Source organism: Orbicella franksi, chromosome 9 (genome assembly GCF_964199315.1).
Source record: "Orbicella franksi chromosome 9, jaOrbFran1.1, whole genome shotgun sequence".
In the NCBI taxonomy this organism is placed as follows: Eukaryota; Metazoa; Cnidaria; class Anthozoa; order Scleractinia; family Merulinidae; genus Orbicella; species Orbicella franksi.
The window spans coordinates 20,001,331-20,014,415 of NC_138153.1; the positions used below are offsets into that span (position 1 = coordinate 20,001,331).

Consider the following 13,085-nt stretch of genomic DNA (forward strand, 5'->3'; position numbering starts at 1 on the left):
ACAATCAGCTAACAGTCGGCCAACTAACAGTCAACAAACCAAACCACTAATATTCAGCTGACAATAGGCCAACAGACAACTGACAATATCTTTTGGGAACTGTGCTCTTCACTTTTTAGAGTTTTATGTTTGACATAAATTATTTTATAAGTGCATGTTGACAATAATTGTCCAGTAGGAAAGTGAAGTTGTTTATTTTATTAATAATATTTATTTGATGTATTTTGAGATCATAGTATTTCTTTGTTGTTGTTTTAACAGGGATAATATTGGTTACCCAATAGCAGAGTGTGCTGCAGATGGAAAATTTATTCTTTCAAAGCCTCCTAATACTGGTGGCCTGGTGTCTCCATCTACTGTAGCTGAACAGGTTAGAGTAAAACAGTTCAAACTTAGCTATTTCTTGATCTTTATTGTTGTCCATGTGTAATAAGTTGACAAGCTCCATAGATTCTAACAAGACTTTATTCACAGGCCAACATGGCCGCTCACATGGCGAGAGACAAATCAGAGGATCATGGGAAAAGTTCTAAAGCATGATGGGACATACCTACACGCTTTCTTCTTCAAACAGGAACTCAAAAGAAACAATGTAAAAGGCTAATACATAACAGATAAAAAAAATAAACTTATAATGTCAGTGTTCTCTTCCAGTCCAGTCTCATTCTCGATCCATCCAGTCCTAAGCTACAACAGTGGGTATTCTGATCCTGTGACAAGAAAGGATCCTGCTTGAAGAGCAATCCATCATGAGCAGTGATTTCATGACATACAGGCCAGTACGGTCGTGCCAACTCTGAAACAGCAGCTTTGTCGTTGGGCCATCCTCTGCTGATAAGAGACTGGAGAATGATCTGCTCAGGATCTGTTCTAGCTGCCGTTCTGATGTCTCGGAGGGTGTTATCTTGGAAGCCAGAGAGATCAGGATTATTGGATTCAAACTCGACTCGGTACACCAGATGATCATGAAGTTGCTTATGAGAGGTGATGGGAAGAGGAGCTTGAGATAGAGTGTCAGCAATGTGAAGAGAAGAACCTTTGTGATATTCAACATGGAACGTGTATCGCTGGAGAGCCAGCATCATGCTCTGTAGACGACGTGGAGCTGAAGCTAGGGGATGTTTGAAAATAGTCTCCAGGGGTTGATGATCACTGTGAACAGTCACATCTGACTTTCCAAAAAGAAGTTGATCAAATTTGTGGAAGGCGTGAACGATAGCAAGGGTTTCTTTCTCAATTTGAGCATAGCGCTGTACAGTTGGTGAAAGAGAACTGGAGCAGTAGGCCACTGGTTGCCACTGTATGTTGGAAGAGTCGATGGCGTTTGTGGCAGGTTGGAGCAGTGCAGTGCCCAGACCATATTCAGAAGCATCCACTTGGAGCATGACAGGAGCCTTAACATCAAAGTAGCGAAGACAAGGTGCTTTGGAAACTAGCTCCTTGGCCTGTATGAGAGCTTTGCTATGTTGTTCAGACCAGAGGAAATCTTGCTTGATGTGGGTGAGGTCATGAAGAGGGTGGACTACTTCACTAAGATTTGGGCAAAATTTGGACAGGTAAGTGATTATCCCCAGAAAGCGACGGGTGGCTGCCTTATCTTGAGGTTGCGGCATGTCCAGAACAGCAGTAACTACCTCTGTGCTAGGTTTGAGTCCCTCTGGAGTAAGGATGTGACCCATGAACGGTGCAGTTGACGTTTTGAACTTGATCTTGTCCGGGTTGAGTTTGAGGTTATGCTGAGAGATACAACTCAGCAAGGTTAAGACAGTGGCATCAGTCAGGGATTCACCGCGACCTATGACAATAATGTCATCGGCAATGTTCACAACACCATCTATTCTGCAGAGGACATCATGAAGGCGGCATTGAAATTCCTCTGGAGCTGCACTGACGCCAAATGGAAGTTGCGTCCAGCGGTGCCGGCCCCATGGAGTGTGCATGGTGGTCAGCATGGACGACTCCTTTGTCAACCCAATTGTTTGGAAGGCATCCTTGATGTAGAATACTGAGAAAATCTTTGCTTGGTTGAAGTGGTGAATGTTTTCCTTGAGGGTAGGTATGGGGTGAACAGGTCTGATGATTGCCTTGTTGATAGTTTGTGAGGGGTCCAAACAAATACGGACTTCAGCAGGTTTAGTAGCAGTTGCTGGACGCTCCCGAACCACCATGTTAGAGATCCAGTGTGTGGGTTCATTTACTCGAACCAGCTGACCAGTTTGGATGAGCTTATCTAGTGCTTCCTTGATGACAGGTAGCTTGGGTGCAGCATAGCAGTGAGGGGCCGCTTGGACAGGCTTCACTTCAGGATTAATGGTGAGTGAGAAAGGTTCACTCAGTTTGCCTAAACCTTCAAACAGTTCTGGATTCGTAAGTTTAATGTAATCTTAAGTTAACTCACCAAGAGGTGGTGGGGATGATGGGGTAGCCTCCAATTGATTGACAGTGTCCACATCATAGTTGATAATGCCCATGCGGGTGCTGTCAGCCAGACCCAAGAGAGGAGCATAGTAGTGTTCCGCAGTGATGATTTGGATTTTCCACGGCGAGTGCACTGCAGTGTAGTTTGCCCAGTGGTTGGGATGACTGCTTTTGAGTAGTCAAGGAGGCGAATGGAAGATGGGTTCACTGGCGCTGGAGGAAGCTTGTTGAGGTCTGTGACATGTATGGTGTTGCAGGAGCAGCCTGAGTCAACCTGAAATCTGAGTCACTTGATGGATGATGATGTAGATGCAGAAGGACTGAGGTCAAGGTCAACAAAGATGCCTTTCGGTGCAGATGAGACCTGACAGACATCATGCATGATGAAATAAGCGGGTTGATGAGGGTCGGTGTGGGTAACCTGTTCCACATCAGATACAACTTTTGCAGAAGAAGCCCTGCACACCTGTTGCCAATGTCCGCATTTTCCACAGGCATGACATGTGTCATTCGAAGCAGGGCAGGCACGACGAGTAGTATGGGGCATACGTCCACACCAAATACAAGTTTTGGAGTTAGTTTGTCCAATGGCAGGAGTGATTGGACGACAAGGAGGACAAGATGGCCCATTTGGTCTGTCTTCAGTGGGTGTGACTTTGTTAGCTGCTTCTTCAAGATGTTGCTGAGTGATAGCAGAGTCGGTTTGAATGCTGGCTTCAAAATCACGAGCTTTGGAGATGACTTGAGCAAAAGTGAGGGATGTTAAGTCTTCATGAAAAATTATGTCACTGCGAAAATGTCGAAATGAATCATTTAAGCCAATGACAAAATGTCCCTTTGTAATCTGTCATCCACTGCAGGTGGAAAATTACACTTCTGGTACTCTAAACGCACGAGAGTGTGCCACGCTTGAATGGACATACCTGGCTCTTGTTTCAGCTTTCGAAGAAAATTGTGTGTGCCCTGAATTATTGGTTCCCCACCAAGATAATGTTGTGAAAGCTTGGTGAGCCACTGAGCAGGATTTTGTTTTTCGTCTTCTGATATTTGAACGTCGATGGTGGTAGCTAAAATGTCCCATTGCACTTGGGGAAACGCACGGCGGAGAGCGGCCATAGCTTTTGGACGTTTGGCTGTTATCCAGTAGTCCTCACTGTCGATGGGTTTAGCCGGATTTATGAATCTTCCATAATGCAGAAGTCTCAGAAGTTCGCCACAGAAAATTTGAAAGCACAGCGGCAATCCGATGAGCTGGCATCGAAGATTGGTCGATCTTTGCCCATGGTGCAACAGAGTCTGATCTGTGAGTGAGAAGAGAGAAACTTGGAGAGAAGACAAATGATCGAGAAGAACACTCGAGCCACGTGAGTTGAGAGCAAGACTGCGACCTTGTAATCTTGTCCAGGAGTGGCGAGTCGGGACAGCAAACAAAAGAGCGGGTTACAATGCTTCTGACACCATGTAATAAGTTGAAAAGCTCCGTAGATTCTAACGAGACTTTATTCACAGGCCAACATGGAAGCTCACATAGAGGATCATGGGAAAAGTCCTAAAGCATGTGGGACATGCTTACACATGTGTATTGTATACTTTTACTTCACAATTGAACCTCTGCTAATGGACACGGGGTGCAGCATCTCCTTGGTGGACATGCCACATGTTCATGGTCCTGGCTATGTAGAAACACTGAATTTTCAACTTCTCAGAGATGGACACCTCTCCTAAGACTAAGTGGTCACTTTGTTTGGTCCTAAGGGTGTCCACTTCTGGGGGTTAAATGCACTGTTCTTCTAGACAACAATTTTACTTACTTCCTATTAAATATTTTATTTTGTGTGTCTTTGGTAGCTTGTTTATGAACTAGGAGATCCAGCTCAGTACATTCTTCCAGATGTTACCTGTGACTTTACACAAGTTAGGCTTCAAGGACTCATTGGTGAGTGATAACAGTCACAGGACAAATAGTATTATTTACTTAACGAATTCTTTATACTGATTGCTGTACTTTTCTAAATTTTAGTGTTATGTGTAGTTATTGTAGTACAGCTCATCAAAAAGAATATTTGTTAGGTGATGACAATGATTGGTCATTGGTCATTGTTATGTACAGTGCTATCAACAGAAAGCAGTCATGTCCCATTAGATATAATGCTAAAATACACTGTTAGTATTTAATGACCAAGAGAGCACTTTGTATTCCTTGGTTAGGATATGATGGTGGAGCAGTTCTTGTGCAAGGAGCAACTGGAGAGCCAGCCACAGATTCGTATAAGGTATCTCTTGTTACTAACTGTTACAGATCAAACTGGGGTAGCTTTTCACTTACAACATGGTGATAATGATGTTAAATGGTGTTAATCGCTTTCTAAAGAGTACAGTTTGTGATGTAGATGACGTTATGACTAAAATGTAGAATTGTATGATTAAGCATTCAATGTGTGGAATCAGTCAGCTGTTGGCCAATTGTCGGCCAACAAATACCTGGCATGCTTTCAACCGGTTACTGATGGCTCACCTCTTAAATCTTTTCAAGAAAGTGCGTATTATGGACGGTCATGGTGTGAACTTCTTCAAGTCATGCTTCTACCTTTTGTGTAAACCTTGTTTACAGTACATGTATGTATAAAAAGTTCTGATGTGTTTCCAACTGAGCACAAATTTGTTGGATACCTGATAAAGTGCAAAATAGTTTAGATTGGACTTATTTTGCATGCTTCATCGGTGAACACAAGAAAAGTCATATATGAGAGTAAGATAGTTTGTCAATGAAAATGACCAACTATATTGCAAGTTTGACAACAAATAGCATGTTCTTTCACAAAGTTGCACTGCTTAGTCCCAAAGGAATCAGAAATACTGGATGTCAGTCACATGTGAACCAATGCTGATAATGTGTTCTTGGGGTACATTCAGGTGTGTGCTACATATGCTGATGGTTTCCGTGCCACTGCAGTGTGTCCTGTTGGGGGGCCATTTGCATCACTGAAAGCAAAGAAAACTGGTGAAGCCCTCTTGAAAAGGTAATGATGTGCCCCTTGGAATTACATGTACATTTAGTATTGTTAGTGAGGAGAGGGGTGCACCAAAATGTAAACTATAGAGTAGAATATTATTTACAAACAGTTAACACATAGCCTTGAATAAGGTATAGAAATTGGAAATATCTGGTCTAGGATAGTGTGTGATCAATTACTGGGAGACTGATCAGAGGTTTAAAGAACTTTGTCTAAATTAGGAATTAATACTTGGAAGTTGGAGTTGAGGTCAGTAGCGCACACGTCTTGTTTAGAAATGACTTCTCAACATCCCAGAATATCTGAATATCTTGAGTTAACATTTAAAACACTTTGAGGTCTCAGTCTGTTTTGTAATTGAAGAAGTCAACATGTCTTGGGCTCACAAAGAAAAACACTAGTCTCGCCTTCTCACAAAGTCTCACATTTATCATTCACCAGTCTTTAATCTATAATAAGTTACCTAAGATGTTTTGGTGTGTAGTCTAGAATAGTGAACATTGCAAAATGTAACTGCACTTAATTAGTCTGGTATGTGGTGCCCAGAGGTTTCAGAGTCCAGAACATAATTCACAGTTTCTTCTCCCCTAGGGTTTTTTAAGCATGTTTCATATGATGGCAGTCACTAAAGTTTTCAGATATGCTGCCAGGCCTTTAGATTAGTTTTCACTTATTGGTATTAAGTGAATGAGAAGTTTGAGCTTGAGCCTGGGTGCATGGCTACAGTCTTGCACAAGGACTTATTATAAGTGGTATTCATCTCTGTATTGAACCCTGACCTTTGCCCACTTAATATTATGTCATACAATTTCAAAGGACAAGAAGAATGTTTGAAGAACTGAAGTTGGATGATTACACAAGAACTCATGTCCAGGTAACAGTGTCACCCCTATTTATAGTTCTATGATTTGGTATTTAGCAACCTTTAAGCTGTTTTAGTAAGAGTTCTTTATTGTTACCATTGTTAAAATTGTCACCCCTATTTATAGTACTATGATTTGGTATTTAGCAACCTTCAAGCTGTTTTAGCAAGAGTTTTTTGTTGTTACCATTGTTAAAATTGTCACCCCTATTTATAGCACTATGATTTGGTATTTAGCAACCTTTAAGCTGTTTTAGCAAGAGTTCTTTATTGTTACCATTGTTAAAATTGTCACCCCTATTTATAGTACTATGATTTGGTATCTAGCAACCTTTAAGCTGTTTTAGCAAGAGTGCTTTATTGTCACCTAGTGTACCTTAAATATTCTAAGGTCATATTGATAATTCATTGATTACCTACAGATTACTCACTGATTTCATTGATTAGTATGTCTGGCTCTGTGCACTGCACACTCTATGACACTGCCACTGAGAGTTTGAAAATTCAAAAGGTCACATGTTTAAATCCAATTGGAGCATGGCTTTTGTTGAGTCTTTGTTTATAAAGCTGCTTCATAATTGGTCAAGATGGTTTCTCTTAAATTCTCTGATTTACACTTCACAAGAACAATGCAATAATAACATATTTATTACAACTTTTTAGGTATTAGGATCTGAGCAGACTTATGGAAAACATGCCTTTCCAGGGGTTTTGACAGCCGTAAGTAATAAAAGTACAAAAGATGTAGAAAATGCATGCAAACTTGCTTTAGTAACTGATGGAATTGTAAATAAAATAATTATTACATAGTTTTTTTGTGACACTTTTTCCCGTCCATTGAAGAATCCAAGAGAAGCAGTGTTATGGCTGGCAGTTCATCACCAACAGAGAAAAGCGCTGGAACTGTTTGCAATGGAGATTGCTTCTGCAGGAACTAGCATGGGTATGTACCAAACAAAAACTTTGGTGTTTAATTTCTATTACACTATGATTATAAACATCCAATTTTTGCACTTTTTTCACAAAAGCATGTTAGAAATCTGGCGTGCTGTTTGGCAAAGAAGGATGGCATGCACCCAGGTTTTTGGTAAAACAGAAAACTAATCTTTCCAGGTTTCAATCTGGCTGGTGTTAATTTTTTAATACATGGACTGAGCAAAACACTGCACACAATACAGACTGAGCCTTAACAGAAGTGATAGAGCAAATTACCTATATTATTATGGGAAAATAAATTTAGAGCCAGGCTGATTACACAACTGAGAAAACCAATCTTGTGTTTCATTTCATTTTTCCCCCTCCCCCTCCTGCTAAGACACACCCTTCTTCTACTTCAGGAGATATTTGATTTATTTAAAGAATATAGTCTTTCCTTTGCAGCTCCTGGATTGACTGCTATTGTAGGAGGCAGACCTAGAGTGTAAGAATAAAAATCTCATGTTACCATTTTCCTTTGAATAATTCACTTTGTTGTTTTGTTTTAAATTAAACGATGTTTTTTTCCATCTTGGCTAGATCACCACTGCTGAGGCTGTATTCTTTCTTGTATCCTAAGGAGAAAGTCAAGGTATAGATATAATTTAACATTTTCCGGTAAAAACCAAGCCTGGTTAAAGAAGAGTACAAAAATAACCAAAAAATGTGAAGAAATTGATTATTAAATTGGTGGTTCAAAACAGTGTATGAACAAATCAATGAAAACTTAGTTAACTTGATCTTGAAACGTTTTTGATTGGCAAGGTTTATTTATTTATTTTTGCCCGAGATAGATTGAGGAAAGTTTTTCCTTCCAAGTTTTCTATGCATAAATTATCTAAGACACAAAAAAATATTACTTAATAGATAAGAGATTATTTATGCATAAATTATCTAGATATCAATCGCCTTAATTATCTAGTTGTTAGTTACAGTTATTTCTCTCTCCCCTGGTGGAAAAATAAGGCAGGGTAATAAATATCTGGTGAACAAATTGTAAACTACAGGTCGGTAAGGAGAGATGGTTTCCTTTTAAGTCTGGTCTTTCTTGCCAACAGGTTGATATTCACATAAATGGTGAATACGTCGAGACGATGTCGCCCTCAGTACCAGATGAGCCACACGCCGAGAGAGACAGAGAGATGAGAACACATGAAGCCACGCCCAGGATAAGTACGAGCTATGAATCTTCCATAAATAAATTATATAGACATGATTATCTGTAATTCTTCACTGGCAATGCTCATGTTTGTGTTGATTTCCTTAAGGAATGCCAAAAGGCCGCTGTACATTTCCGCTAAGTTCATTGGCACTTACAAGGAGTGGTGACAAAGGAAATAATGTGAATATAGGTACTACACTGTTCAATATCTGAATATGCTCTTTTTAAGCCTTTGAAACAGAGCAAGTTAAATTAAACCAGAAGGTAAGAGAAAAGATTGAGCGAGAAAAATCACCGCACTACAATCCTAGGCGGGTCGCCTAACCTCTCTGTGCGACCATTATCCCGGCTGGCTTTTTCTCTTCTCATTGTGACAGATGTAGCTGACAAGAACCAATCACAGCCAGGGCAATTACAAACGAAATCGTTGAACCAGTCATTTTAGATTAGCATCTCATCCGGGAGGACCAGTCATACTGTCAGTCGCTTTATAGATCTTTATAAGCGCCAAAGGTGTTCATCACTTTTTCCTATGTAAAGACAAAACTTTGCCTTACATCACACTGAATGTTTAACTTTATGTACCTTCGCCACAGGTGTCATTGCTCGCCACCCATCTTATGTTCCCTTTATACGCGCTGCACTGACTGAGGAGTCTGTAGAGAAGTATTTCAAGCACTTATTTCCCTCCCCGCCAGAGGAAGGACGCTGTAGAGTTAAAAGGTACACACTTCTTTTCGTCTTATTCCACCAGTATGAAATTATGATGAACTTGCTACGCGAACATGTTTTTATTTTGTGCACGACTTCGAGATGCGTAAACTGAGTACAACTGCACTTCTGAGTTGATTTTTTGACCGACGGTCGACAAATAACAGGAAACCGTTAGGTGAGGATGACCATAACAAGGAGACAAACGGGTTCCAAAACAAGGCCTGGCTTCTATTAAAATATATCAAGTTTTTCTCACTAAGATACAATTCGTTTAGATAGACTGCTATTACATTACACCCGCTTTCAGTGTTACGTGCATAGGCGACATCTTTCGACATGCCATCTTTCGACCTGCTATGTAACCTGGCCTACTCAAAAATGTAAGCACAACGGACCTCTTTACGGTCGAACTCGAATTGTAATGATGAAAGATTGATTTATTTGACATTAAATTAAGGTTAGGAGTATCAAGAAGTCATTCTGGCAGAAATAAGTCGACTGTTTTGAATGTTTACACGTTGCGAATATCAAAAGCGGCAGCGACCCAATTCTACCGGAAGTTACTATTGAGAACGGATCGATTACACTAAATCGCTTGAATCATTCCGTAAATAGGGAAGCATGCAAAGTCCAAAATCTTCTTCAGCCATTTGAGGTAGGTAATTATCATTTACTTGTCATTTCCTCTGCTAATAACCGGAAAAACTACCAGTTTCACAGTTTAACGGTCTTTCATAGCATGTCGAAAGATGGCATGTCGAAAGATGTTGCCTATGCACGTAACACTGAAAGCGGGTGTAATTTCCTTGTATTAGTTGCATCATTGAAGGAGCTACGTCGCGGAATGTGCATGTTGAATACTTCAGCGCACATTGTTAGAAGTTTGTTGTTCGTAACTTGCCCTCTCCACTTTGAGCCATTCTCAGTTCATCTTATACCCCATTCACACCAGCTAAACTAGTTTAACTAAATCAGGTTTAGGTTTTCCCAATTTGTCGATTACCCTTTGCAGTCATTTGAAAAGATAAATTTCAAAAACTCTTGCTACCATATTTTAATTAAAAAGGTTTTTGTAAGTTGTGTGGTGTGCACGGTATGAACAACTAATTGTACCCTTGCTGTTGTTTAGTTAAACCACTTTTAACCATGGTTAAATATTCACCAATGGCGGTAACGGAGTGTTAAGTGTATTGTTGTCCCTTACTGTTTTCCTATCTTTCGTTTGTAAGTTTTTTTAGGTTACATTACATCGTGACACAGTTCCTTTAAGTAAACCCACGTTCTCTTTTTTGTTTGTTTGTTTTAGATACGAGCTTCCTGGAATCAACGCGTTCAACTTTGTTTTAGAGGACGCATTAGGAGGGGGTGGGGTAACTTCACTTCGCAGTGATCCACAGGTAAGGCTTAAGAAACACAGCGGGCGAGGTTCGTAACCTTGCCAAAAAAAGAACGAGACCAAAAATTCTCAAAACGGACCGAACGAGCCAACTCAATAAAGTATTTATTATAATGGCTCTTTTAAAATTCTGCTGATAAATGAATGCGTGCCTGCCATCCTTTCTTGGTAACGTGCGAGCGATATTCACGTGCACTTATTCACGTTTTTTCAGGTCGGTTTCGGGAAAGTTCAACTCAAATTGTCCGCCAGATACAATGTTTTGAAAAAGCAATTCGTCGAAACTTTTTCATGAGCGGTCCATCTTAGCGGTCCGTATTGCGAAATTCGGACCGCTAAGGGAACCAATCAGTATTCTAGTTTTCATTTTGGACCAACATTGTGAAAGAAGTTTGTTCAACTGTTTTGTACATTTCTCGTTAGTCCAAAAGAGATGCCCACTCGTTGTGGCTGATGTGAAATCTTATTTGTCCCGACTACGATCTTGCCTTTTGAAAATCTATGTTTTACACCCGTGATTTCTCGTACAATCTATCGTCTTCGACGAAAAAAAAAACAGCAACAAAAATACTGCTAGAGAAGCCAACGTTCCGTTGATATGAAATTTCAAACTGGTGGCGATTGTAACGAACCGTGTTCCATCTGAAGTTTCCCCGAAGACCCCACCGAATCAAATGTTTTGGAAATTTTGATTAAAGGGAGACCGCTCAAAAACATATAACAGTGATCACACTTGCCGTATATCTTTTTTTCGCAGGGTAAAGCCCTTGGTCAGATGCTTCTAGACTTTAGGATAAAGAATGTTCCTGATATTTTACCTTCTGTTATTGAACCAAACCTTTAAGGACATACGCAAAGTGGTGATGGAATGCAACCAAGAAGTTATGCAGTGGGTTTGCCGTGGTATTCCTTAAAATGTTGCACAAGTGATTGCAATTTTCTGAATGTGACAGCTTTCTAAGCTGGCGTAATCTACTATCAAGACCAAGATGGCGGCTGCTCGATCTCTTGATCTTTGTTCACCGTTACGAGACAGGCCGCACAAGACTGCTTGCTGTGGGCAAGCATAAAGTTTTTGTTGCCGAGTTTCCGCAATCCTTTTGAAATGGAGAATTTGATTTCGTCCTGTTTCGTGCAACGCTTACTGCAGCGAAACTGTACAGCCCTGCAAATGATCACGGAATCGCGATGATCATGGGACCGCAAATGATCACGGGACTGCAAATGATCCTGTTAAAAAATGAATGGCATGGATATTTTTATGAAGCTGTTGAAACTACTAATTCATGACAAATTTAAAACGAAATAATAAACAAGAGAAAATAATTAAAGAAAAATAATAAAGAAAAAAATTGAAACATTTGTACATGCATTGGAGAAGCTTTTTAATGTCAATGACTAAGTAACGCAAGGTTGGCTAAAAAGTTAATTTAACCCTCAGTTGACAGTCGTTCGTCGTTGGTGGGATTTCTGGTTTTAAAATCAAAAGTTAGTAAGGTCATCTCAACCTTGTAAACTTTGCCTTCTATGTGTTTGTGACCTGGTGTAAAGATTTGCTAGTTTTTTTTTTTGTGGGCCATGAAAGCAAAACCCGCAAAGAACGCAACATATATTAGAAACCGCAAAAATTCGGTGTAACACGTTACCACATCATTCCATTATCCACCCCTTTATCCATACTGTTTCAATTATTTTTTTTTTTTCGACGAAATCATTTACGGTCCAATTTGGGGTTCGTTTATTGTCCAATTTGAGATCATTTACGGTCCAATTTGGGGATCATTTGTGGAACTGTACAAAACCGTTGCGAAACGGAATTTATCGGAATCATTTACGGTCCAGTTGGGAGATCATTTATTGTACAATTTGGGATGACTTTCGGTCCCATTTGCGGATAATTTATTGTCCAATGTGAGATCATTTACGGTCCAATTTGCGGATCATTTGTGGAGCTGTACAAAACCGTTGCGAGACGTTCATTTCAAGGTGTGTTACATCAGGCAATTTCTCGCACAATGAATAAAATTTCCGGGGAACAATTGGTAACTGTGACTCGAAGCACATTATGGCAGAAAACGCTATTGCATAGAAGCTAAATCCTAAATCGTCCAAGACGTAGGATAAATGAATGTGATGCTATACCCGTACTTTGGTGTTTGTAATGGTAATTGTGTAGAGTGGATCAATTTGTTAGTGACGAATACTCAACGCCGGGCAACACCCAGGCTTTTCATGCATGTGTAAATGCTGAAAGCGAAAAAAAAAAATATATATATATATATAATAATAATAATAATAATAATATAAAAGCCAAAATATTCTGTGAAGTGTGGGCAGACTGCTGAAAATTGTAAGTTTTTCTCATGTAGTGCGATGTACATCTAGGAATTTTTTTGAGAAATAAAGGGAAAAGATGGTGTTAAAACTTTAAAACTCACTGCATAAAACAGATAAGGACTTGATCCGAGCTCCTGTTGAAAGTCGACTCAACTTTTAGCCAGTAAATTGTGCCTGCTTTTTTAACGATTAAAGTTTCCCATTTCC

At 39.9% G+C, this 13,085-nt stretch overlaps 1 protein-coding gene across 3 annotated transcripts in view; it reads left to right on the forward strand.

Annotated features, from left to right (window-relative positions):
• LOC145497919 (uncharacterized) overlaps positions 1 to 12,839 on the forward strand; it is a 28,580-nt gene extending 15,741 nt beyond the window's left edge. The window contains exons 8-21 of one of the 3 annotated variants that reach the window (XM_081477795.1): positions 262 to 370; positions 4,267 to 4,354; positions 4,627 to 4,691; positions 5,332 to 5,438; positions 6,249 to 6,306; positions 6,958 to 7,014; positions 7,138 to 7,237; positions 7,675 to 7,714; positions 7,810 to 7,861; positions 8,328 to 8,442; positions 8,538 to 8,621; positions 9,028 to 9,154; positions 10,452 to 10,542; positions 11,299 to 12,795. In XM_081477795.1, coding sequence (XP_081333921.1) covers positions 262 to 370; positions 4,267 to 4,354; positions 4,627 to 4,691; positions 5,332 to 5,438; positions 6,249 to 6,306; positions 6,958 to 7,014; positions 7,138 to 7,237; positions 7,675 to 7,714; positions 7,810 to 7,861; positions 8,328 to 8,442; positions 8,538 to 8,621; positions 9,028 to 9,154; positions 10,452 to 10,542; positions 11,299 to 11,385 — 1,180 coding nt within the window. In that variant the 3' untranslated portion in view covers positions 11,386 to 12,795. Of the gene's footprint in view, positions 1 to 261; positions 371 to 4,266; positions 4,355 to 4,626; positions 4,692 to 5,331; positions 5,439 to 6,248; positions 6,307 to 6,957; positions 7,015 to 7,137; positions 7,238 to 7,674; positions 7,715 to 7,809; positions 7,862 to 8,327; positions 8,443 to 8,537; positions 8,622 to 9,027; positions 9,155 to 10,451; positions 10,543 to 11,298 lie in introns of all 3 variants that reach the window. The other 2 variants (XM_081477797.1, XM_081477796.1) reach the window with 2 other exon arrangements.
• Positions 12,840 to 13,085: the final 246 nt, after the last annotated feature.